Source organism: Rhinolophus hipposideros, assembly GCF_964194185.1.
Source record: "Rhinolophus hipposideros genome assembly, chromosome: 24".
In the NCBI taxonomy this organism is placed as follows: Eukaryota; Metazoa; Chordata; class Mammalia; order Chiroptera; family Rhinolophidae; genus Rhinolophus; species Rhinolophus hipposideros.
Window position 1 is genome coordinate 6,071,762 of NC_138070.1, and position 26,874 is coordinate 6,098,635.

General features: G+C 42.6%; 2 protein-coding genes across 7 annotated transcripts in view; one reads left to right on the forward strand and one right to left on the reverse strand.

The window, feature by feature from the left end:
* The first annotated feature begins 315 nt into the window (after positions 1-315).
* Positions 316-24,279, forward strand: TCTN1 (tectonic family member 1). 2 transcript variants are annotated; one of them, XM_081036400.1, is made up of 15 exons: positions 316-597; positions 2,239-2,359; positions 7,207-7,337; positions 8,472-8,623; positions 10,572-10,659; positions 12,141-12,250; positions 13,724-13,744; positions 17,212-17,346; positions 17,891-18,016; positions 18,412-18,497; positions 19,057-19,197; positions 20,458-20,620; positions 22,432-22,557; positions 23,100-23,244; positions 24,129-24,279. In XM_081036400.1, exons 1-14 carry the CDS (start codon positions 378-380, stop codon positions 23,241-23,243), a joined length of 1,764 nt encoding a protein of 587 aa, XP_080892526.1. In that variant the 5' UTR covers positions 316-377; the 3' UTR covers position 23,244; positions 24,129-24,279. The 2 variants fall into 2 exon arrangements, with proteins under 2 accessions (XP_080892526.1, XP_080892527.1); XM_081036401.1 differs by lacking the exon at positions 2,239-2,359 and having other exon boundaries at positions 501-597.
* HVCN1 (hydrogen voltage gated channel 1) overlaps positions 24,228-26,874 on the reverse strand; it is a 31,330-nt gene continuing 28,683 nt past the window's right edge. For 4 of the 5 annotated variants that reach the window (XM_081036404.1, XM_081036403.1, XM_081036402.1 and 1 more), the window contains 2 exons: positions 24,923-25,035; positions 24,228-24,592 (listed from right to left, as the gene is read on the reverse strand). In XM_081036404.1, coding sequence (XP_080892530.1) covers positions 24,527-24,592; positions 24,923-25,035 — 179 coding nt within the window. In that variant the 3' untranslated portion in view covers positions 24,228-24,526. Of the gene's footprint in view, positions 24,616-24,922; positions 25,036-26,874 lie in introns of all 5 variants that reach the window. The other variant, XM_081036406.1, reaches the window with a different exon arrangement.

A 26,874-nucleotide genomic window follows, 5' to 3' on the forward strand; every position in this document is an offset into this window, starting at 1 on the left:
AGTAGCGTCCCAAATTTCTGTCCCCCCACCGGTTGTGTCAGGACATTTGTTGAAAACATTGATTCCTGGACCCTGCCCAAAACTGTCTGAGTCAGAATCCCCTGAGATGCAATTTGGAAATCCGCATTTTTTAAACAAGCGCCGCAGTCGGCTTGGGAACCGCAAGTCTGATACACACAAACCTCTAGTCTCCGCCGACCGGTCTCACACCGCCCCTCGTCTCACACCCCGCTGGTGGCCCGCCTCGCCCAGGCCCCGCCCTCAGCCCCAGTCTCGCGTGTCTTCGCAGGATACTTCCCGTGATGCCCCGCGCCGGCCGCTGTGGTTGCCAGGCAACGCGCGGTCCCTACCGCTGGCCGCGCGGGTTCGCGGGGGCGATGTCGCCCCTCGGCTTCCATCCGCTCTTGCTGGTACTTGTGGACTGCTGGGCCTCTGTGCTCGCCCAGGCCGGGGCCACCCTGGCGGTGACGACGGAGGCTCTCAACTCTACGGAGCCATCCCCGACGACTTTCCGACCTGCTTTGTCTCCTCGGCCCCCGGGACTCCCCAGGGTCCCCGGGCCCTTCTCCGGTCCCAGGCCCACCCCAGTCACCGATGGTGGGTACTAAATGCCAAATCCTGGGGATCCACAGTGATCCATCCTGGAGGGGTAGCCCGGATGAGGATGTAATAATGATAGCTAACGTTTATTGAACACTTATTTTGTGCAGGCATTGCTAAGCGTTTTATAGGCATTAATTCTCTCAACAACCTTTAGAGGTAGATATTATCCTTATCATACAGATGAGAAAACCGAGGCTAAGAGAGCTTAACTGGGACAATATCAAATCCTTGAAAGTACTTGCAGAGGTCTTGGACAACATTCATGTGCAAGGTAATAATAAATGAGTCTTTGCAGCCAAAGTCGCAATTAAACCGAAAGTGTCCAGACAGTTGTGGAAATTAAATGCATAGGATGCACTGAACTTTTCACTTACCAAAAAGACACCCCAAAAGTTTAGCTTACTAAATGTAACCAGGTAACTCATTGTCTGTTGATTTGAATTATGAAAATCCCGGATTCCTCCTGTGTTGAGTTCCAGATGGGAAGTTGTGGGGAGAAGGGTTATGTCCACTTTTTAGGATTCATCTTTAAAAAATTAAAAAACTTAAGGGGGAAAACTTTTGTGTTTCAGACTACGAGAGGATTGTGTATTTATTGACAAAACCTTCCCTTTGTCCTTACATACTTCTTTCCAGAATGTGTTATTGTACCTTTTTGAGCTACATTTTTCTAAAAGTCATTTTTATTATGAAATAATTCATACATGCGAATAAGAATGTTTTATGGACTCTCTTCCAGCATTTACTTGAGATCCTTTTTTTTCTTTTTTTTGGTTTTGGTTTTGCATGAAATCCTTTTTTGAAAAGAAGAAAACATTGCAGGTTAATATTGAAGTGCTAATCTGTTTCCCGCCTACCCAGAAATAATTACTGCCATGACTTCAATGTTTATCATTCTCATGCTCTGTTGTTTCTTTAAAAGGGGTCCCCACCCCCCATTTGACAGATTAAAATAGGGAATTTAAAATCCAGATAGTCGTCATTATTAAAAAATTAAAAGTTGCTGAGAGAGGAGATCCCTACCTTTCTCCATGCTTTATTGTCTATATTACCAGAGATATTCCTAGGGCCCCAAGTACAAAGCACCTGAGCCATTTTGATTCTTGGCCAATAGCCTACTAATGTGGGTTCAGCCTCAAAACTGCAGGTGACGCCTGAGGAGAGTAAGAAGATTGAGAACCTTGATTTCTGGTGGCCTTACGTGGACCCTTCCTCTGAATCAATCTCTAGGGGAGGAATTTGGGAATCTGCAGTATTAAACCAGTGGTTCTTATGGTCAGGCAAGTGATTTAGTTTGCTGGTTCTTAAACCTGTCTGAGTTATCAGCATCACCTGGAAAGTTTTTGAACAACACGGATGTCTGGGTTTCACAGTCAGCTTACCAGATCAGAGTCTTTGTATGTAGAGCACAAACAACGTTCCAAGTGAGTGAGATGGTTTGCCACTTTGGGGAAACCCCAGCTTGAGGAGTGCTCGAACTGATTGATTTTCACTTCGTAAATTTCCCCCAAAGTGTAATAGGAAAAACCAAATGGGCCTTTCGTATGAAATGGTCTTTTGGTACATTGCAGTGGTAGGGGGCGCGGTCACTACCTGTGGATTGTGATCCTCTGTATCCCACCTGTCTTTCTGTAGTTGCTGCTCTGTGTGTCTGTGACTTGTCCCCAGCACAGTGTGACGTCAACTGCTGTTGTGATCCCGATTGCAGCTCCATGGATTTCAGTGTCTTTTCTGCTTGCTCAGTTCCAGTTGTCACGTAAGTTTGTGACACATGCAGTTTTGATAAAATCGGATCAAGATTATAAAATTTCAGGACGGAAAGTGAAAACTCCCCCAGGCTAAAACACCCAAACCTGATTTTCTGAGTTTTGCATCATTCAGAAGCCATCTTGTCCAAACCTGTATACAGAAGAGTTATCTATCCCTTACTTGCATCCAGCCAGATGATAGTGCAGGCAAAAGAGAAGAGAATGTACTTTTTAAAAAGAGTATAACAAAATCTCTGTGTTCAAAGATTGAATTACATTTCACTTTGATTTGTAAAGAGATAACGTGTCACATTTTTGTATCAGTGAATTAGTTGTATTTACAGCTAGGGTGAAAGGTACAGTTTAATTTTACAGCTTTTGTGGTGGACATTGTAGTCAGGTAAGCTTTGTTTATATTTTTCGGATGTGTAAATCTACCAGGAATTCTCACAGTTCACATCGTATAGGAAAATAATGGAAAATGACATTCTCAGTCCATTACAAGGTAAAGAAATAATCCTTTCTGAATGATCTGTTTCTCCTAATTCAGATTTCAAAACTTCTGGGGAAAAAACAGCATTTAAAGAGGTTAATTTATTCAGGGTGGGATCAACATACTATTCAGGGCCGGCCCGGTGGCTCAGGCGGTTGGAGCTCTGTGCTCCTAACTCCAAAGGCTGCCGGTTCGATTCCCACATGGGATGGTGAGCTGCGCCCCCTGAAAGGACAACAACTTGAAGCTGAACGGCACACCCTCCACAACTAAGATGGAAAGGACAACAACTTGACTTGGAAAAAACAGTGCTGGAAGTACACACTGTTCCCCAATAAAGTCCTGTTGCCCTTCCCCAATTAAAAAAAATATATATCTTAAGAAAAAAAGTCTCAAGGAGAAATAGCAAACCTGAATATTCTGTAACATTAAAAAAAGAAACTGAATCAAAAAGTTTAAAAAATAAAAAAAACAACAAAAAAACATACTATACAAAGATAGCCAATTTAAATTTAACCTTGTCGCAAGTGGTAGTAATTGATTCTTGATAGATTGAAAGCTTTTTGCAAGTACAATGTTTTTCCCATGAGAAACTATTTTACTGACTAATGGGAAATTGAATTTACTTCTAATATTGTAAAAATGCTTGGAGAATGGGATGTTGTAGTCAGATTATTCTTTCTGGCTACCTGGACTACACCGTGGTTTAGTCTTTGTTGAAAATTATCCTGCTTTCCTGCCTTAGGAAGTACCAGGAGTCTGAGAGTGAGATTTCTGCTCCAATTTGAGATCATTCTTTAGAATATCAGTTCTTTTTTATTAGCCAATAACTGTAACTTTAGATATAGATTATTTAGAATGGGGGTCAGCAAGCTTTTTCGATAAAGGACCATGTAGTAAATATTTTAAACTTCAACTCTACTATTGTCGCGCAGGGTGTCTCCTGCGGGGTCTCTGGTCCCGTTCCCCACATAAGAACGCAGGACACAGTGAGGCCAAAAAGGAACACCCACAGAGCCATTGATAGGGGAGTCAAACCTATATATTCTCGCTGGCGGCTAGGCTGGAGACACAGGAAGCAGGATCTACATAATCTGCAACCCTCCGTCCTAACAGCAGTCCACTCTTGCCAGCCACCATCTTCTTGCTAGCCCCCATTTCTTCTGCTAGCGTAGCCACAGCAGTTATGTTAGTGGCCAATGGCTTACGGGTTACAGCTGACGGCCAACTAGCCACAGCTGCTGGCCATCTGATCACAGTTGATGGCCATTTACTACCCGAGCCAGCACCTTTCTATGTGAGGCTGAGAGCCTGGAAACTGCTTTCTGGGGCTCTGTCCCCACACTATCTTTGAGTAAAAGCAGCTGTAGACAATATGTAAATGAATGGGCATTACTGTGTTTCAATAAAACTTAGTAATAAAAATCAGGCGTGGTTTGTGGACCCCTGGTTTAGAAGTTAGAGCTGAATCCATAGTGCCCTCAGGAGAGGACCTCAGAATTTGTTAGTTTTGCTTGTGACTCCTAAATGTGAAGTATAGAAATAATGAAATCAAAACTAATAATCTTAATTAATTGAGTGTTCTTGTGCTGTATGTTCCAAGTCATAGTAAAAGGTGTATTTACATTTGCTAAACTGTCAACAGCTCATCCTATCATCTAATAAATTGTAAATTTATTGTTAAGACTATTGGATTGATGTCTGCTTTCCCATTAGATGTAAGCTTCATGAGAGTAAGAAGAATCATCTCTTATATGAGGTGTGATCAAAAGATATAGTGAATGTTTGAAAAAAAATTATTACAGTAAAAGACACATTGCCATTAATCCCCCTCAAAATACTCCCCCTCACTTTGAACACATTTTTCCCACTGTTCTTGCCACTTACTGCAGCAGTTCCGGAAGTCTTCTTTTTGTCTTTACTTCATCCTCCATCATGACAACGCTCCATGCCACACATCACTTCTGGTTTGGCAATTTCTGTCAGATAAAAACATTACGGTGGGTCCTCATCCACCTTATTCACCAGATCTGGCACGGAGCAACTTCTGGCTCTTCCCCAAAGTCAAAATGATTCAGGACATCAAGGCAGCCATGACAGCGCAACTCAAGACACTCACAAAAGAGGATTTCCAGAACTGGTTCAGAAAGGGGCAAGGATGACGGGACAAGTGTGTTTGAAGTAAGGGGGAGTATTTTGAGAGGGATTAATGGCAATGTGTCTTTTATTGTAATTTTAATTTAAACATTCACCGTAGTTTTTGATCACACCTCGTATATTATACACCACTAGTGCCTGCAACTCATTAAAAATGAGTTGAATGGATGAATGACGTTCTCCCTTCCACCCCTTACTGACCCCCTTTGACTCCCTCTGCTGCTGTTCTTTCAGGCAGACACCCATGCTAGAAGCCGAGAGGCTCCCCTGACTCCTGTCTCTGCCTTGCTTTCTCAAGGCAGAGAAACTGTCTTTCACTTCCCAGGCCTTTCTTGAGCACCTGTGTGCCAGAACCAGGGATATAAAGACGAGTCAGACATGGTCCTGCCTTCATGTTGCTCACCGAGTAAGGGAGACAGATGAGTGGATGGCAGTCTTTGCACCAGGCACTTGGAGAGCTCTGAGGAGTGGCATCTAATCCAGATAGTTGGACTAGGGAACTTCCTAGAAAAGATGATCTGAGCTGGGCCCTGAAGGACATATAGAAGTTGGCCAGCACGGAATCCGGGGGATGGGCATTCAGGCCAAGGGAGGTGGGGTTGGGGGTAGGGGTGGGGTGCAAGGCTCATAATACCAGCGTGGGCCAGGGAGCTGTGTCCTACACAACTAGACTGAGAAACAACGGCTTGAATGGCGGGGGGAGGGAGGCGGAAGAAAAGGGAGGAAAAAAAAAAGAGAAAAGCAAAAAACATTAGATTCCTTAGCTTAAACCAAAGTAAATTACCAATAGATTGAAGAGTGAAGTATTTTTTAAAAATTAATGAATGAATGAAAAGCATAGGTGAACATTTGTTAATCTTGGGTTAGGGAATGTCTTTTAAAGCATAAACCCACAGACAAACTATAAAACAAAAGATTGACAATTTCATTATTTTAAAAAAATCAACCATACCTCAATTAAAAGAAAGTAAGTATAAAGAAAGAATTAAAACTTTAATTCTTATAAATAATTAAAACTTCTATTTGACAGAAAGCACCATAAAATTGAAAAAATATTTATAAATCGTGACAGTCAGAGGAGATTCTTAAAAATATGAGTTCTCACAAATTAATGAGAAGACAAACATTCTAATTAAAAGAACAGTCAATAGGTATAAACAAACAACTAACTGAAGAAATACCAGTGAGCAATAGCCATATGGAAAAATGTTTAACCTTGCTAATGAAAAAATTCAAATCAAAACAACAAGATAACAGGTTTTTGCCCATGAAATTGGCAAAGGGTATTTATAATTTGGATAATATCTGATCTTGGGAGGATGTAACTTGTCTTTCTGGAGGGCAATCTGCCAATATGTCTGAGAAACCTTAAATAATGTACCTACCTTTTGACCCATCAATTCCACTGCAGGGGATATAGCCTTAGGAAATAACAGGAAACAGTCATAAAGATGTATGTACAAGGATGTCACTATAGCATTATATATAATCAAGGAAAATTAGAAACAGCCTAGACCAACAGTAGAGGATTGGTTAAAAAAAAAAGCGTATACAATGTAACGTATACAATGACGTTATTTAGTATAATATTGCAAAAACATTTGATGACATGGAAATATTGGGCAATATATATTAAGTGAGAAAAGGCCTTAAAGTATATGTAGAATGTGACCTCATTTTTGTTATATTTCTATTGCTGCACCATATCTGTATCAAATTGTTTAGGGTTTGTCAAGTCTGGGATTGGTTGAAGACTTGACTCTACCATAATTTCTAAGCCCCCAAACTTCAGATGATTTCACATTTTCTCGTTTTCACAATCTGCAAAGATGGCTTTATTCTAAAGGCAAGGAAGTTTCCATTCCTTCTGGTTATTTATAAAATTTTATATGATTGATACTGTCAGAGTTTACAAGGTTCATTTCCATCAAAATTGTACCCTGATCTGTATTCCATACGTGTCCAGATTTCTTTGAAGGTTATTCTACTTAATATTTTCCCTGTTAGAGGAAAAAATTTCAAATATTTGAACACCGAACAAACTAAATAAAAATGGATTCAATTCTAACATCACATTTTTATAAATATCCTCTATGTAGTTGTTAACATAGTACATGGTACAGCACCTGACAGTTTTAAAATAATCTTGTTAAGATTGTGTGCATATGCCTTAAAACTTTGTATTATTATTTTTCTCATTTTCAGGGGAGACAGTCAGTTTTGTAGCCAAAAAGCAGCCATCTATTCATTGAATTTTACAGCACACCCACCTCAGAGAGTATTTAAACTTGTCGACCAGATCAATCCATCTGTTTTCTGCATTCATATTACAAACTGTGAGTATTTGATGCTGATATAATTTGTGAAACTCTGACATTGTTTTCTTCCAGAAGCTCTTTTATGGAAAACTGCTCCATTTAGTTAGATTTAAAGCACTCATTCTATGGTTTGGCTAGGGTGTATCACAGGCGACTGCAGGTAACTTATAGACCTGTGGGCATGCACGTTTTCTTTAAAAAATAATTGTGCTTGTGTGTTTGTCTTTTGAAATCTCATACTTTTTTTCAAAGGGTAGTTTATGATATGTAGACATGCATAGGAACCTATATTTGTTTAGGTATATGTATTTTTTCTTTTTTGCTTTATTTCCTCCTGGTTAAGAATCTGGTTCAGTTTTGGTTTCAATTTCCCTTTTTCTCTTTTATTTTTACTTTGAATATTTGCATGAAAACAGGATCTTTATTTTTATCTGAGCATTTGGCTCAAATAGGTGTCTAAATCCAAAGCACACAGGAGTGTGAAATATTATCAAGATATCCAAGACCAGAGACACATTTATGGTTTTATCAATTACACTTTGTCATCTTTGCAGAATGTCTTCATATTTTGGTTTTGTTGAAGACTTAAGCAAATGTTCTGTGATTCGTAACCTGAAGTAAGGACTGGTCAGTCATTGTTACATTCTCTGACATAACACCGGCCCAGTGAACATTCCAGCCTGTTCCCTTCTTCTGCCTCTTCCACACACAGCATGTATTCCCCCGGGCTTTGGAGGTGGCCGTGTGAGGGTAGACTTAGAGTCTTTCATTCTCGTAGCCATCTGGACACAGCTTTCCCTTCGAGGTTTATGTAGCCGACTCCTCAGTCCAGGGGTGGAGAAAGAGATGGACAATTATTGGCTTCTGTTGTGCTTTTGACCTGTAGACTTTAGAAACTATTGTTTCCACACTGTTAGAGAAACAGGCCAATTCTGAGGATCTCATTTATTTAATCAAATTCAAGACATCTTGGGGGAAGTAAATATATAAAGAGAAGAGAGACACTTTATTTTTTTCACGTCAGCCTTAATGTTACTAAAAACTGTTTCACGTCAGCCTTAATGTTACTAAAAACTGTTTCAAAGTATTATATACGTTATATGTAATATACATGTATTTTATACTGATTTAAAATACTTTTTCTAAAAACAGATAAACCTGCATTATCCTTTATTAATCCAGAAGTGCCTGATGAAAACAATTTTGATAAATTGATGAAAACGTCTGATGGTTTTTCATTGAATGCAGAGTCAGATGTTTCTTTCACAACCGAATCAGGTACTCCAAATACTGCTAAATATGAGGTGAGCTAAGTAAATATATAGTATTTAGGTATATAATATAGTATTTAGGTATCCCGTCGCAAATACCCTGTCCTTGTAAGTTAATTTCTCGGTATGTTCCCAGTAAAACTGACTGCCCGAGACATAGAATTCATATTATAGACAAAAAAACTTAATGTTTGTGCCTATCAATAAAGATCATGAAAATTAAAGTTGAATAGTTGAATTCTAACATAGGGTTTAAAGCCGTTTATTCTGTGGCATGCTTGCATGTGTCTCTGCAGAATTCTTTGTCTATCTCCACCTCAAAAGATGCAGCCAAATGCAGGAAGCATGCTGCTGGGGAATCGGAGTGGATTGGTGGGGTGACTGATCCTTTTCTCAAAGTTGTATTTAGTTTTATAGACTTGGGGAAGATGTGTGCTATTTTATATCTATTCATTAGTAAAACTTTAAATGTGATATTCATTAACTTTGACTAACCTGCAAAGTTTTCAGAAGCATCTTTTAAAAAGAGACGTATAAAAGCAACGTGTGCTAGTTCTAAAAGCTAAAAGTATAGAAGTACATAAGTAGAAATGGAAAGCCCCTCCCCCATCTCCATTAAAATGCACACTACAAATCACTGTTAACAGATTGGTGTATGTTCCTGATTCTAAATGCAGCTATTAAAATATGGTATTGTACAGAGGTGGGATTTATAGAACTAATTTAGCCATGTTGTTCTAGAAACTTCCTTTTTCCTGCAGTGATAAATCTTATGCATCTTCCCACGTCAATATAAAAGTTACCATTTCTTGAGCATTTGTCATGTGCCAAGCACTGCGCAGAGCCTCACACAACCCAGGGAGTGACACATCATTGTCCCCATTTAACTGATGAGAAACTTTCCGATAGGAAAGTAACCATGAGAGCTAGTGTTGGAGCTACATTTTACTGATACAAAGTTTTCCTTATGTGTATGTATCATCATTTATTATTGAGCTATTCTATTTTTAACAGACATTAATTTCCAGTTTTTGCTATTATGAATTACGCACAGTGAATATTCGTGTAGATACATATATCTTTGTTTGATTAAATCTTTAGGATATATTCCCATAAATGGATTAACTTGGTCAAAATAAGTGAAAATTTGAAATATCGATTGCAGGAGTTTACACTCCCAGCTCCAGGGAAGGAGAAGGCTTGTTTCCTGTACCTTGCTAGCACTGAGACATTTAGATACTTTTAGAGCAGGGGTGTCCAGACTTTTTTCAACATTTTTCACCAAGGGCCATATGCGGTAAAATACACAAACAGCCGGTAAAATACACAAACAGCCGGGCCACTCACTGGAGGTGAAGTACGTATTGCCTCATCTGGTTTATTTAAGTAAACTAAATATATTTTTGGAATTTGCTGTGGGCCAATTAAAAATGGATTGCGGGCCGCAGTTGGCCCACGGGCCGCAGTTTGGACACCCCTGCTTTAGATTAAAGATTTCAGCTGTATGCCCAATAACTATATATTTTGTTTTGGAAATTGGGGGAAAATTTCATGGGGCTTGGTTTTGGGAAGAAAGCATAGATTAATTTTATGATTTTTTAACAGATACAGTATATGCATCTATTATTTAAATAATTATTGCTAGTAAAAAGTAATTACCTCGCTCACTCCGGCCCTGACCACCGAGTTCCAGTCTTCAAAGGCAGACACCTGTGTCAGCTTCTTATATACCCTTCCATAGGAATTCTTCAATAAACAGGCCTGCAGATACAGTGACGTGCACACACAGAAGCACGCATCCTTAATAGCAAAGGGTGGGGCAGTTGGATATAAGCTCCACGTGGGCAAGGAACACACCTGTGTTTTGCTCAGCACTGTGTTCCCAATGCCTGCAGGGTTGCCTGCCACACAGCAGGTGTCCCGTAAGTGTTGCACGAATGCCTTAATGTCACATAACAGCTTTGGGTTGTCCTGTTTGCAGTATGGGGTTCATCTGCAGACTTCAGATTCATTTTTGAGATTCCCTTCTCCCCTTACGTCATCTCTGTGCACCGACAATAACCCTGCAGGTAAGAGAGTGGGCAGTTTTCTTTCTATAAACAAGAGTTTGCTCTTAGTTTAAATTTGTAGTAGTTATAATTAAACAGGCTTCATAACTGCAAGCAGTCTTCGAGTTGAAAGAGGCCTCAAAGGTCATGTAGTTCAGTGTCCTGCCAGGGGCCAGAGTCTTTTCTATCACGTGCAGCCACTGCTCGAGTACTTGTTGTGACGGGGAACTCCCAGCCTGATCATCACACCAGCCCACTCAGTTGTTCAGCATTTCCAGTTGTTGGAAAGTTCTTTTTTCACTGGAGCTGAAGTTTGTCAATAGCTAACATTTATTAAACACTTCCGCTGTGCTGGGTGTGATGATAAGGTAGGGTGATAGTCATTTTTTAAATGAAGAAACCTAGAAGCATTCCGTTTCTTGCTTGGGTGCAGCCCACGACACTGCCTCCCGTGGGCCCAGCTTCTCCTTTCAGGAGCATCGCAGAATCTGTGGAGTAATCCTCTTGGCAGTGGAAGGCAACAGGCCTGGCTCTCCCATGCGTAAGCCCGTCTCACTATGAAGAAGCCAGCTAAGTCATGGATGGTAGCTTGTGGTTTAATGAAGGATCATTTGATACGTGAAGGAAATTGTATTCTGTTGAAAAGATGCTCAACTTTGTTCACACCAGGGACAGTGTAAATTAAAACCAAACTGAGATACCATGCCCATCTGATGGATTGGCAAAGCTTAGGAAATGTGAGGCTGTGGAGAAGTAGGCACTCACCCACGTAGCTGGTGGGGCTGTACGTTGGTGCAGCCTTTGTGAAGTGCAGTTTACCAGGATGTGTGAAAACTGCAGATGGGTATGCCCTTTGACCCGCTGTTCCATGGCTAGGCGTTGGTCCTACAGAAACTCTGGCTCACATGCAAAATCATAGATTGTAGCCATGTGACAGCAAAGCTAGAGACAACTTAAGTGTCCGTTAATGGGGAACTGGTTGAATAAGTGATGGCATACCTATAGTAGAATATTAATTATTCCTAAAACAGGGAGGAGGAAGCTCTTCAGGTAATAAGATAGGCTGAACTCCAGATATATTGTTGAAAAAAACAAAAGGCAGGATATGTATTGTGCATTTGTTTCCAAAAGAGGAAAGAACTCTACTAAAAATATATATATATATATGTACTATATACTTTCATTTGCATAGAATATTTCCAGAAAGATACACAAGAAACTTTATGATGATTATCTGGGGAGTGAACTGGTAGTAGCTGGGGTTGCTTGGGGACGGGTTGGAGGGAGACTTCTCTCAAAACCCTTTTGTGTCTTCTAAATTTTGAATCATGTAAATGTATTACCTATTCAAAAAATAGTTTTAAATCTTATTTTAAGCATGTATATCTGTGTCATAACTTGTTTTGCAGTTTTACTTAAAAATTTTTAACTACCATTGATTAGACTGTTGAAAATTTTCTTTTTTTATTGTTTTCCCCCCATGGGAATGTTATGATTTCCAGCATTTTTGGTGAACCAAGCTGTTAAGTGCACCAGAAGAATAAATTTGGAACAGTGTGAAGAAATCGAAGCCCTGTGCATGGCCTATTACAGCAGCCCTAAAATTTTGAGGGTAAGGGTTAATTTGAAGTGAAACTGATTCTTTCGGTTTATTTTCTGTTCTTTGTACCCTCTTAAAATGACAAATACAGAATAATTTCAGTACATGATTGACACTCACATTTAAATTTTTCTCCGATTCTTCTATACTGATATGAAAGATACTGAGAAAAATTACTTAAAATAATTTCTATTTTTATATCGTTCACTCATATTTTGCTTTCATTCATTTTTTTCTTTTTGCTTTCATTCATTTTGATGGTATCCAATAATGCCTGTCTCCTGAATAAAAAAACTTGATTAATAACCAAAAATGTTAGTACTTATAAAAGCATCTTAATGTCTCTGATAGAAATAATCATATTAGCACCTAAAAGATGTCTCTCTGAGAAACAGACCAGAAAAGAATAGCAAATCCACTTTCTTGGCAGATGAAATAAGCAACCAGGAAAGGACAGAAAATAGGATTGCTGGAGAAGGGAGAGGCCACGGTGGTGAAGAGTCCCTGTCAGGGACCCAAGCCTGAACGGAGGACATGAGAGAGGCCACGGGCCCACTTGGTGGATGACACGGAGGGTGGGAAGGGGAGAAGTTTTTTCAATGATTGTAAAACATACTGTTATTGTGAAAGCCCCGTTCTTCTGATTTTCTTTTTTGGGGGGGGTGGGATGGGATGGGGGCGGTGGTAGGATGGACCATGGCATCAGTATTCATCTGGGCTTCAGTTTTCAGAATCGAGTTGAACCATTTTCATCTCCCTTCCTTTCCCCTCTCCCTCTCTTCTCATAAGTCAGCCATTGAGGCCTGTGATGGCTTCCAGTGTGTGTGACTTCACACAGTCTTCTGGAAGCAGTCCCTCAGGCATGCAGGCGCAGGCCTCCCCAAACACATCTACTTATCTCCCTCCCCAAAGCTCCCATTGGCCTAATAGGGTGGGTGTCTAGTGATTGGAGAAGGGAGGTTAAAGGAGATGGGGGCTGGAAGTGAAGGGAGGTTGAGACCTTCAGAAAGAGAGGAGGCAGGAGCCTGACCTCAAGGTGAGGTTGGGCTAGAGGCAGGAAAATCAGTTAGGAGACTGTGGATATGACCTGGGCAGGTCATGGTGTCCTTCCAGTGAGCATGCGCAGGGAGAGTGACCAGGAGAGCAGGAGCCATGTCTGCTCCACAGGTTGTGCCACTGGTGGCCATATGGGAAATACCCAATAGTTACACTGAAGCGTGGAGGCTTCCTAAGACCAGCTCTGTTGGGTTCGTCTGTTAAGCTTCCAATCTGAAGGAGATGAACGTAGAAGGAAAATGGAAAGTTACCTCTTTGAGTATGACATAAATGCAAAAATATATAGATGGCAGGTCTTGATTAAGGAAATTCTGTTGTCTTCTTTGACGTCTTTAATAAGATGAACATGGCATTTAACCTACGGTCTGAAAAAGCAGTAAAAATACTGTTTATTATACTTAACAAAATTTGTTGTTTCTTTCTGTCTAGGTGCCTAATTCTAGGACAGAGGTAAGAGTATCTTAATATACTGTCTTATTTCTGAGCCCTTTACAGTGAATACACTTCTGATCAGAAGGGTACCGTCCTGCCCAAAACAAAAACATTTGCCAGAGAGCAAGCAGAAATGAAATGGGTCACCCTTTTGTAAACACAAATTGGTGTGATTGGCTTTTGTCCTTTCATGGCACCCCTTCGTATCTTCTTGGTCAGGAGAGCTGTGTGTCCAGTGTGGGAGACAGACATTTTGTCCTGTACACACTGTAGAAGGTGAGCACTCTCAGTGTCACTGCAGGGGTTCAGGTGCCCGTAGGTGCTGTCAAAGCCTCATTGCCCCCAGCTCAGCGGCTCTGCCAGGCCATGGTGAGGAGGCAGTATCTCTGTGGGTATGTCAGAGAGAGGGAACATGGCTCTACCTCTTACTCTGGGGTCTGCGCCCTGTGCCTGCCTGTGAATACAGGCGATGGTTTTGTCGTGGTCACCCAAAGCCTGCACCACTGGTCTGCCTTGTTCAAAGCTCAGCTTTGCCTTTATTTTCTTGTCTAACATACACTTCACTCTCCCCCGTTGCCAAATGGAGGGTAAGCCTTGATGCCTATGAGGTCTCTGTGCAGTGTCTGGCACACAGGAAGCTCTCAGGACAGTGAAGCACTCAGGACTGTAATTGGTTTCATTAAGTCTCTGGACACAAGCATGTGTTTGATGTAGATATGTGAATGGAAATAGTCGTGTGGCTTTGAACATCACACTTCTATGTGTGGGCCTGGATTTCCTCATCTGTGAAGGTGTTTTCAAGCTTGTTTTGGTGATAGGGTTTCTTCAAATGAAATCTCAAGCAGAACTCTCCCTAGTGAGTGACATGGATCCAATCTGACTCCCCTGGTGGCAGCAGGGGTGGGGGCCAGCATTCCTCCACCTGCCCAGCCCCCATCTCTGTCCTCTTTGGTCCCTCTGAGGAACCCTATGGCTCCCAGGAACCCACTTTGTAAGTCATATAACAGAGTCGCTCTCAGATACCTCCAACCACTAGAAAGTGCTTTGAGTCCACCATTTAAAGCTTGAGCCATCTGCGGAGATAGCGGCCCTATCTATGAGATATCCTTCATCCAGGGCGGTGTATTGTATTGGGCCGCGTACAGTCTTAGTATGTATTGAGCACTCAGTGGTTTATATGTTAAGTGAATGAATGACTAGGGGATTAGTTCAGTCAGGTAGGGAAGACCTGTGATGAGAAATAATGGGGTGTTACTGAAAGGCACGTACTGTGCCAAGCACTGTTCCAAGTGCTATACATGTCTGAAGTCCTGTAGTCGTCTCAGCAGACCTATGAGGGAGGTCCTGTTTTTGTCAGTCTCTGCCACCTGAGTCACAGATGAATTGCTTGCCCAAAGCTACACAGCGGGGAAGTGGCAGAGCTGGGACATGAATCCAGGCTGTCTGGTCCCAGATACCTTATTCTTATTTAACGCTGGACGAGCTGTGCTGTGTGCTGGCCTTGATTTATGAAATCTCTGCTTCGCACACTTTCTCTCTCTGCATCCTGTGGTCAGGCCGTCAGGAAATGGTAGGCTGGTACTTCCAGCTCAGATCTGTGTGACATTGAAAATTGTGCTCTGAAAGACAAGCATACCAACTAATGAGATATTTGTTTAAATTTTTTTAAAAAGCAAGGTTAAAGAATCTTCCAAGGTTAAAGAATCAAGAAGGTAGAAATTGGATCCAGTCTCCCCATTAAGTGAAGCCCGTTATAAAATTGCCAGGAATCATTGTCAGTGTCTGTTGAACCATCAGTGAAAACTTAAGTTGTGGCCGTGCAGTTTGTTAGGTACGTTTGAGTCCTTTGCCAATGGGTGGTTTGGGGACGGGATGGGACTGTGAGGACATCCAGCCAAGCAACAGCCCTACCGTTTCCATTTCTGTGACTGTTCCAGTGGACGTTGATAGACTAGCTCTTGCTGCTTTCCATCGGTCTTTCCAAAGCTTGTTTAAACCGGACCCTTTGGTTTCTGCCAAGTACACCCTCACACCATGGGAATGGCTCCATCAGAGGCTGGTATGGAAGGGTGTCCTCTCGTGGAACCCAGTGGCCTTGCTGAATCAGGGCTCAGTATGTTCCGATAAAGGAGTCCAGGGTTCTTTTGATGACACCCTTAATGCTCGTAGCATGGGACTCCCTGCGTAACTCTTAACCCATGGGTATGGCGGGTTGTGCAGAGGGTGTTGTAATTTGTGTTGCCTTCTGCCACTTTGTCACATGGCAGCTCATCTTTGCTTCCGAACTATGTCATGTTCTTATGTTAAAGGTTTGACTTCTAAGGATAGTTGCAGGTCTTCTTGGTCATGGGAGCAGACACATACGATCTACTTACTTATCTATAAAATGAGAGCTTCAACACTTAATAATTTTGAATTATAAACAGCATGGCACGTGACTGAGGCCAAAGTTCAAAGCAGTATAAACAACTAGATACCAGTTAGGTTCCTTCCTAAACAGTGGTTTCTAAGAGCTGACATTTAGATTAAATGTCAGATTTGTCACACAGTATGAGGAGGCCCAGCTAGCTAGAGGTTTGAGCCATTTAAAGAATTGCTTGCTGCTTTGTCTCTCTGCTGGCGGTGGCCATAAATAAAAAATGTCCTTTAATAGCGTTGGGCGAACCGGAGCGTCCTGATTCTGCTTAAAAGAGTCTGTCTGTTTTCTCTTACCCATGATCCTACCATTCAGAATGTGTGTGTGTGCGTGTGTAAGATCTAATTCACGTGCCGTAAAACTCACCATTTTAAAGCGTACAGTTCCATGGTTTTTAGTATATTCACATGGTTGAGCAACCAGCACCACTATCTAATTCCAGAACATTTTTATCACCCCAAAAAGAAACCCTGTGCTCATCAGCAGTCACTGTTCATTCTCCCCCAACCCTCTCCACAGCCCCTGGCAGCCACTAATCTACTTTCTAGCTCTATGGATTTGCCTTTTCTGGACATTTCCTGTAAATGTGACCTTTTGTATTTGGATTCTTTCACATAGCATCATGTTTTCAAGATTCATCTGTGGTGTATTATAGCATGTATCAGTACTTTATTCCTTTTTATGGATGAATAATATTCTTTTGTATGGCTTTACCACATTTTATTTGCCCATTCATTAGTTGATGGACATTTGCATTGTTTTTAGTTTTTGGCTAAAAATGCTGCTGTGAACATTCGTGTACAAGGTTTTGCGTGGACATGTGTTTTCAGAGGTAACCACTTTGAAAGTTTTGGTTATATCCTTCTCAAGTATTTTCCATATGACTGCACATATGTATTGACATATAAATGTCTGTATTTTTGCCATTGTGGACTTCCAGTATGCCTATTGTTCTGTGCGTGCTTTTCCCTACTTGTCCGTGTATCAGTGGAGGTGTGTTTCCAGTGTTTCGTTATTTTAACCCTTCACCAGTGTGTCCTTAGTAATCCAGGACTGCCTTACTTTACAGGTGCCTATCACTGTTCAGTCCATTGTCATTCAGTCCCTAAATAAAACGCTAACCCGACTAGAAGACACGGACGTCGTGAAGCAGGCGCTTGTCAAGGCTGGGGCTGTTAACATCTGCACTAACGTCGTTCTAGAGGTAGGTGCCCAGTTTGGCTTTGAAAGCTCCATCTGTGAGTGGCAGACTCAAGCTTCATGGTCCTGAAGGGTTGGTTAACTGGATGCCCTCCATGGGGGGTACTGGCCCACCATGTGCGGTTGCTTTTCTTGACATGCCCTCTGCCTGCCTTGACGCCGTCCCATCAGAGAGTGCTTCTTTGTCTCTGCAATAATCCCATGGGATTTTTCTCCACAAACCTAGTGACTTACAAGAATACATCAGAATTTGTTGTTGTAGCTATTGTTTTGTTTTAACACATTTTCTCGGCAGAGGTAGACTGGTTTTATTCTGCCCAGACCAGCTAATTTGGAACTTCTGTAACTGGCACAGAGAGGCTGAAATGACCCTGTCAGCTGGGTCAATGCTGACATAACACCTCCCGTAATCCGACTGGACAGGAGAGAAAAAGCTTCAAGTGGGGAAATGGGAAAGGATTTGCCTCTGTATATTTCATTTGAGTTATTAATACAGCTCTGGGAGTATCGTGGGAACAGGTGTATTTGGAGTGTCATTTTGTTTTCAGGTGAAGTATAGCCTCACATACACAGATGCAGGTGAAATAACAAAAGCTGATCTCTCTCTCCTTCTGGGGACAGTTAGCAATGCAGTGGTTCCACTTCAGCAAAAGTTTGAAATTCATTTTATTCAGGTAAGTTTGGTCAATTTTTTACAAGTATTTAATTGCCAAGTAAAAAGAAATCCTAACTAGTTAGTGAAAAAGCATCTCAATTTAGAAGTATTAACATATCTAACCCCTGTGCGGAACAAAGGGCTCGCACGTAGCATGCGGGGTTTGCAAGAGGCCTTGTATCCTTTTCCATTTGGGACTAGGATTCTCTTGTATGTGTGCTTGTTCTTTTCAGTGTGATGTACTCCTACACTCGGCAGATATATTTATAGTTCTGAGTAGGGGAAGAAATTCTTTTATTGGTTGGTAATCCCAGATTTTATTATGAAAAGCATTTAATTCCCCCTCCCTGTCTCCCCCTCCACTTCCTTATTAAAAAGAAAATTATTTGGGGGCATTTCTGCCTTGTTTTTCAGCAAAACACAAAGCCAGTTCCTCTCAGTGGAAACCCTGGTTATGTTGTGGGGCTCCCACTAGCTGCTGGATTTCAGCCTCACAAAGGATATCCTTTTTGGTTCTGTGGAGAAGGTTGAGGTCCCTTTCGACGTGCGTGGGCCGTACTTCTCTTTATCGCCGATGGTCCTGTGGGCTGAAGAGACCAGTCTCGGCCAGAGCTTCTTCTGGGTGGCTATGGTGGGTGTGGGTCTGGCTGCACAGCCACTGGAGCTTTGTGGAGACTGGCTAAGGTTAGGGGTGAAACATCCTGGCCCAAGAACACGGCAGTGTTTTATAATGAAATCTTAACACACAAAAGCTGATCGACATTTACATGTATTTAATTCACACTTAAACAGAGACTCAAACAAATTTAGTGATTTTGAAAACTTGGAGTTTATTTTGAAAGGCCAGTGTCTGAGGCTTTTTCTTCTGAGGATCTAGTAATCAAGGAAAATAGTTATAACTGTTTTTTATCCTCTCTCGCGAAATAGCTATTAAAATGCTAGAGGCCCAGACAAGCGATAGTTGGGTCTTACTCATGTCTCATGTCTTACATGTGACACTGTCTCCTGAGAACGAGACTGCTTTTGTACTGGGTGATTGTCCCTTAACTTTCTATGAATGTCTGGGATTATTCAGACCATGAATAGATATGGACAATTTACTATTCTTCGTAGCACAGCGGAACAAGACTGCTTTGCAATAGAGGGAATCCGGACCCCAGTATTATTTGGTTACAATATGCAATCTGGCTGTAAACTAAGGTAAGGAAGTAACTTGTTTCTATTGGAACTTGTTTGTGATGATCAGGAAATAAAACATTCCTTTCTTTTCCATTTTAATCAAACTTCTGCATCAGCCGACAAGTCCTTTGGAAGCCACCGTGTAGCTTATCATCGTTAATAGATAGTACCAATAGTGACAATACCTTATAATGATGTCTTTTTTTTTCTAATTTTAATTCTCAGAACCATAAACCATTTGTCATGATTCAAAGAGAAACTGTTAACAACCTTTTAAAAAATCAGATGTGGCAAAGGAAAAATCTCAAGTCTTTGTTTTGTTTTGTTTTGTTTTTAAGGTTCCGTAGCACTTGAGTTCACAGCAAAAATGTTTTTCCTGAAAGTCCTTCCTGTGTTTCTGAATTTTAATATACTATATACTGTACACAGCACAGCAAATCAGTGAGAGGAAGCCTGGATGTGATCTCTTTTTAACTTATCTTTTTAGTATCAAACGTACGTAATGTAAAATGGCAAACTGCTTGCTCAGCATGGCTTGTTATAAAAACAGCAGTTCTTACCCTCATTTGCCCCTCCCCAGAGGCAGTCACTTTTAACACTTGTAGCTGATTTTTTGGGGGAAATTTACCCCCAAGTCTTTAAAGAACCTGCAGATAATGCTATTTCTTGATATTTTGGTTTTATGAATTATTTCTTGAAGTCCCACTGTGGAAAACGATTTAGCTCTTTCCCTTTTCATCCCCTACCCCATCACCACTCACTCCCCATCCCTGCATCTTCCCAGGGTCATTATATCCCTCTTTTGGATAGACCATTTACATCATTAGTTCTGATCACATGAGACCAGCATTTCTCAAAGGGTTCCATGGACTACATTCCCACAAGACACCAGTAGGGGTAGGTCTATGGTCCGGTATGTTTAGGAAATAACCAAATTAAAGTTAAAACCACAATTCCTTACTGGAGGACTTTTCAGAGCTTTTAATATGCCAGTGTGTTTCTGGAGGGATGTGGGTGTGCAGTATTTCTCAAACTTTTGGCCATGGAACCCTTCTTGTGCCTCTTGATGGAACATGGTTTGGGAAACATTGTTTTGGATTCATCTCCCTGGCCAACCAAGATTTATTAAAGTTAGAGACACGTCGACTTGTTTCAAATAGTCCTCCTTTTAGAGAGTGAGAAAATAAAAAATCGGAGCGAGCCCACGTGCTGTGAAGGCCTGTAAAAACTGTCATGTGAACAACAGCCTCATTCGATTGACCTCTTTTTCCATCCCCAAAGATTGACAGGCGCGACCACCTGTCCACTTGTGGTGGAGAAAGTGAAGAACCTGCTCAAGGGCCAGAACTTCCCAGATTACGTGGCCCCTTTTGGAAATTCCCGGGCCCAGGATGTGCTGGACTGGGTGCCCGTCCACTTCGTCACCCAGGCACCCCACGTGAAGGTAGAGGGGGGAAACTGAAGGCTGCCTGCTGGTGCCTCTCCTGCTTCTGCTGTGCCTCTTCCCCTTGGGTGGGGATGCAGGGTCGAGGGAGCTTGGGTTTTGTTACCAGGCAGACCTGGAGCTTGAATACTGATTTTGCTGGTTGTTAACACTGTCCCCTTTGGCCATTGATTTTTATGGGTTTGAACCTATTTCCTCATCTGTGAAACGGGAATGATAGGGACAGTGCCGACCTCATGGGGCTGAGTTAATGAGGTACTGTTCATGGTGCCTGATGGTCACTCCATAAATGGGGAGCAGCGCCAGTCACCGTCCTGACTTTTCCTACTGTCACTATTGGTGTCGCTGGAGGCCCCTAGGCATCAGGATAAGAGAGGCCGGTGTGAGGACTGCCTCCGCCCATTGTTCCCTGGTCTCTAAAGGCAGCCCACACGTGAGAGCTTTCAGTTCCTAAGTTCCCAGGAGTTTAATGGAAGTTGACATCCTACAAATAGGTTCCTGATCACATGGGATTCTGCTGCCCACCTTTTTCTTTTGTCTCAGTCAGAGTGTGGGCTGGCCCCCATCACTGGAGGCGATTATCCTTTAATTGCCCAGCTTTTTCTTGTCACAGTTTGTTCGGGCCTCTCATTATCTCCTTAGCATATTTATAGCCTGGGGACAGTGGGGTGAGGACCGGTTCCGAGCTCTGATCCCACCCTCCCCACGAGTCCCCAGCAGAGACCAGTGATTTCTCTGTCCCTGCTTCGTTCAGCTGCTAAGTCTTGGCTTCTCTCTGCCGCCTCAGCCAGGCAAATAGCTTCTGGCTTCTCAGAGATGGGGTAAGACATCGTTATTAGGGAACACAGGCTGGGAGAGGCAGCCACTTGGACAGTAGCTTTGTCCGCAGGGAGCTCAGAGGTCCTGGAGCGGGTGTTATCCCAACCTTCCAGGAACCCAGGCAGACGTGCAGACACGCCAGCATCTGCTAAGCTCAGTCTGGGCCAGCTGCACATTGCATCTTCTCCTAATAACAAGCTCTTCTCAAGGATCTTCCAGCCTGCAAATTTCTTCACAGGCAGTTCCAAGCGAGGGAATTCCATCAGTGCCTTTTTGGCAGGCACCAAATTTAGGCGGCCTTGCTAGCTTTTCATGCCCTGAAGAGATGTACGTTTAAAAATTGGGGGGCAGAGGCCTCAGGTCCAGCTCCTACAGCATCCAGCCTGAACTGGGCAGCTCGATTGTGGCACCAGTGCTCTCGGTGCCGTTGGCGTTGGTAATAATTTACGGCCTCTGCTTGTATACCCCAACTTACAGACTGCCTGTAACATCTTAATCGCCAAATGATGAAATCAGAAAAGAAGGCACTTTCATTTCCTCTAAGTGCATTTTAATAATAGACAGAAATTAAACCTGACTGCACATCACGTTAGTATCATCCTTTCTCCTCCCCACCCAATGCTGGTTTCTCTCTGAAATGTCTCAGAGGTAGATGTAAACAGGTAGATGAAGTTAGAGCAGGTAAGGCTCTGCCCTGAAGGTTCCACCATTGGGGATCAGGATTACAAGTGCCAGGTAATGCTGGCCTCTTTAGAAATAGGGGATGGAAAAATTGTGCTTTAGGTGTTAAAATATTTTTGGAGCACTGAGTCCTTTAAAATATGTGCTTTCTCTAAGCAGTTTTTATCTGAACTTCTGCAGTCTATTCATTCTTTTCTTCAGAACATTTTGTAATATGTGAAACATTTTATAATTAAAACTCTGAACTGCAGATTAAGTTTGACTTGAGGTTATATAATATTCAAATTGATTAATAGCATTTTGTTTTGCAGGATTCTTGCCAGCTGCCAGTAGCTTTGGTTATAGAAGTGAAGTGGACTAAATATGGATCCTTACTGAACCCCCAGGCTAAAATAGTGAATGTAACGGCAAATCTAATTTCATCCTCATTTCCTGAGGTAGGCTGAACTTTCACTTCAAAGTATAGATGAAGGGAGCGTTTGAGACCTTGCTCCCTGGCACCTGTCATCAGCTTGGCTCAAATAAACTCTTATGAAAATAAAAAGTAAAAAAATAAAGGTATAGGTTAAGACACAAGTCCAGACAAAACTCAGGTGTGACAGTGAGATTTATTACTTTGTGAAAAAGATTGTAATTAAAATTTAAACAATCTGGATTCTTTAAGAACAGTTTAGCAGTCATGATCTTTCACTTGGAGAAAACTCCACTGACAATGGTTTTATTCACAGTAGCATTCTTGTTTAGATCTTTAAAATTCTTGTGGAAATTGAGTTGTGATTGACACTGATGTGTGTGTTAGGACAACCTGGGTAAATCTGTATCTCTCATCCGAGTTAATGGCTGATTAGTCCTCCATGTACCTATCCGACTCATGAGCTGACAGTGGCCGGGTGAGGAAGAGAATGAAAGATGTCCCATCTCTGTTATCCTGGTAACACACTGGACAGCAAGGCTTCCATCACTCTTGACTTTATTACAGACCAACTCAGGAAGTGAAAGGACGATTCTTCTTTCCACTGTGGTTACTTTTGTGGATGTGTCTGCACCTGCAGAGGCAGGCTTCAGAGCTCGGCCAACCATCAATGCCAAACTGCCCTTTAATTTCTTCTTCCCGTTTGTTTGACGTAAGTCGTTAATTAAGGAAACTAGACCACACCTCTAGAATAGAGTGGGTGTGGGGCCGGGGTCCCTCGGAAACATCCCATTTTGTTATACTTCTGACCCTTGAGGTTGCCCCCAAACCAGCACATCTCCCCTCTCTACTCAGTTCCCTCCTTTCGGAAATTTGATTGCTTGGTTTGACTTTTGAAGGGGCACCAACCGGCCCTGGGTCATTTCCCAAACTCTCAACACGTAGGTCATACGTAGAAACCAAACTGCATCTTTGGGAGTATGGTAAAGTGAACAGATTTGAAGCAGCACAGGCATTGAGGGTTTACCCAATTTATCACCCCCTGCTTTAATATGAGTTATTTTAAAAGTAGTCATTGTTTTCCTTTCAGGTTTTCTTTCTTTTTCAGGTCCCATTGAAATGAGCACAAAAATAGCAAAATACTGTCTAAAATCACGCAATTTGAATACAAGGCCTCAGGAGGGAATCCACCCCCAAATGTCTTGTTAATTGCAGTGGAGTGTTGGGTCCAATGGACATTTCAGGCACTGTTGCCAGCTAGCTCTCCCACTGGTGGGCTGGTATGGGGGGCCACAGAGCAGTGCTAAGCAGTTGACGCTGGGGAGCATATAGTAGGAGGGCCTGAGGGAAGGAGAGAGTTTATTTTATACATTAATTGTACATTAATTGAGAAAAATGCCCTCAGGTGACAGAATTAGGTGGAGGCTAGCTAGAAGCTGGATGATGCAGAGAAGGGGGCTGGGTACCTGAGAACAACCTCCCTGGGGAAAACTGCGATAAGAGAAGCTGTTTAGAACAGCTTGGAAGTGGAAACAGCTTTTCTAGAATGGGCTGGTAACTAAGTCAGCTTCCTTTTCTTTTTTTTTTGTCTTTCAGCGTGCTCCTTCATACGAAAGATGTACTGGTTTCTTAATGTCCACGTGAGATGTGAAAACTGTACATTGGATGAGATTAGATGCTATATACAACTAGTAATTGTACAGCTTTGTTGTTCATTTTCAAGCAAGAGTAAAATGTTCAACATGAGAAAACATGCTTATGATACATTTGTTATACAGTGCAGGTGGGAATGGGATGGGACACTCTTGGCCGCACCAAGGAAAAAAGAGAGCCTTCCCAAAGACTGTCCCCCAGGATCCAAGCTGGGTGGGAGGGAGGCAAAGCCATCAAACCAAACCAGTCCTGCCGACGGCCCAGGAGAGGGAACAGTCTTCCTGCTCGTTGGCATGAGCCCGTGTGGCAGTCTTCCCTTCAGAGTGGAGCAGGGTATGCCTCTAGTTCACGTCCCCAAGAAGTCCGTGCTGTGTCAACAGCTTGTTAAGTCTTTCGATTTCTTGTTCCTGTTACAAAAGCAGACAAATACCTGAATTTACCTTCAGGAATCAGGGAAGGCTGATTCCTTGTGGAATCAAGTCTGCTAAAGGAGTCTGTCTGCTCCAGTCAGATGGGGTCCAGCGGACAATAGCAGTGACAGGAGGGGCACCGGGCAGAGCTCTGCGAAGGAGGCGATGCCTAAGCTGACTCTGAAAGAACAGGAAGACTTAGCCAAGGGCAAGGGCACTCCAGGCTAAGGGCCCCACACAACAAAGGCCTGGGTGACAGGCCCCAGGCCCCAAGCCGAAGGCAGGGGACTGCAAACAGATGGCACTTGCCCAGAAGCATTTTCTTACCTTCTCCGAGCAGCTGAATTCAAGGTGTTGGATCTTGGTGGCCAGTTGTATATTCACCTGTTTTAATCTTAACAGTTGCCGTTCTGAACGTGTCTTAACAGAAATAATGATCCCTGAAAAATAATTGAGGGTCTCAACGATACTGGTTTAACCACTTGACAAAAAAAATCCTTCTAAATGTATATACATTTAGGAAGGGTGGGGACAGACAAGTAAAACTCATTACTTAAAGGCATCAGAACTAAGAGGGTCAGATTTTTCATTTCTGAGCTACTCAGTACCTAGTTGTGAAATATTTCTTCAGTTCCCATGGGCTGAAAAATCCTTAAAAATAATCAGATGAGCGTTAAGCTCCTTAACACAGAGCTCGCTCACAACAGCACTGCTGCTAGGCAGTGCACACAAAAGCCACCAAAATCAAGGCTAGAAATGATAAAACTTGGGGCTGGAATCGCCACTTTCCCAACTTTCTGCCTCCCATAGCTGTGGCCAGTTTAGTTATCAGGAAATAACCTAAATTTTGGCTGACAGAGGGGTCATCTGATGACTCCCAAATGCCCACACCACAGTGGTGACACTGCTTCAAAAGACAGTGCCACAAGTGGGGACACTTCACCCCTTTCCAAGTAAGACTGACCGCGTCTGGACCCGTTACCGCACATGTGCCCAGCAACCGTCCTCGGTCCCCAGGGGTTTTGGTTGTCTCACTGAGTCTGGTCTAGCCTCGTGTGGCTTTCTCAGAGCTTTCATGTCGTGACACTGAATTTGAAAGCGATGTGAGAATGGACATTAGCCAGTCCTCCTCTGCCCTGCTACCATTTAGACAAAGTGAATGAACAAATCCCAGACTTTTGGTTTCCTCTGCAAAAGCAAGTCCCACCACGAAGTGATACGAGAGCAATACGTAACTGTGCTTCATGAGTTCTTATAATCACTAATAGTTTATCTACTCAATTGTGTATAACCTCTGTGCAGAGTATTTTTCTGTCCGATTAAGGAAATGATTAGCAAAACCATCTTCAATAGTATCTGAGAAGCTTCCTTTATTTCCTTTGACAGAACCCAAATGAAAGTTCTTAATGCGCTTTACTTTCATCCCTAGATCTGAACTGGCCCCTAAAGCCCACAGTGCCCCCAGGCAGAGCTGTTCATATGTGAACAGACACAGCCCTTCATCTCCCTGGTCTCCACAGCCAAGCAGAGTGTGGAGCTCAGGAGGCCGTGCTAGGACTCCGTGCCACCAAGGGAGGAGCTCCAGTCAGAGAACAGGCTGCCTCCCACGGGCCACACTGCTGCTCACCATTCTCCTGACACCCACAGCCTATGGTGTTGGGCCCACGTCTAGGATTCCCAAACCTGGCTGGGCATCTCGATCACCTGCCAGTGCTTCAAAGACTCGCTGCCTGGGCTCCACCCCAGACTTCTGCATCAGACTCTTTTTTTTTTTTAAAGAAAAGTGTTCATTGAAGGTGATTCTGACACAGCAGGCCCATGGACAGGCATTGGAGACTACACTGGGAGCTCAACAGTTAACCAGCTGGCGATCACTGTCACATAAAATCACAGTAGAAGCATGGCTTCTCGGAGACAGGCTCCCTGCACCAACAGGGTGTGTGCGAGGAATAGGATTTTTACCTGAAATAATGGTAAAACAATATTTTCCCAAGTGTGTGCTCCACCGCCAGAGTCTACGGCAAGTGAATAGGTTTTATTTCCCCAGAAAGTCAAATCGGTCAAATCGGTCAATTTGACACTTCTCAGAGCCTTCATCATGCTGTCACTTTCTCGAAGAGGGCAGACCCTCATGTACAGCATTTTCCAGCTGCCTTGCACCCTTTCTGGTGTGGCCCTCCCGAGGTGGGATGTGGTTTGGTAAAACACTCTCTTCAGGAAACACCAAACTGAAAACAAAAGGTGTTCTGGGAACCAAACCGGGAAGGATTAAGCAAGGA

What these genes read in the sequence shown, in the direction of transcription:
- TCTN1 (XM_081036400.1), top strand. Translation starts at nt 378, where the DNA reads ATGTCGCCCCTCGGCTTCCATCCGCTCTTGCTGGTACTTGTGGACTGC. An exon ending in CTGCATTCATATTACAAACT is followed by an intron (nt 7,338 to 8,471) that starts GTGAGTATTTGA and finishes TTCTAAAAACAG; the next exon opens with ATAAACCTGCATTATCCTTT. An exon ending in CAATCTGGCTGTAAACTAAG is followed by an intron (nt 19,198 to 20,457) that starts GTAAGGAAGTAA and finishes CCATCCCCAAAG; the next exon opens with ATTGACAGGCGCGACCACCT.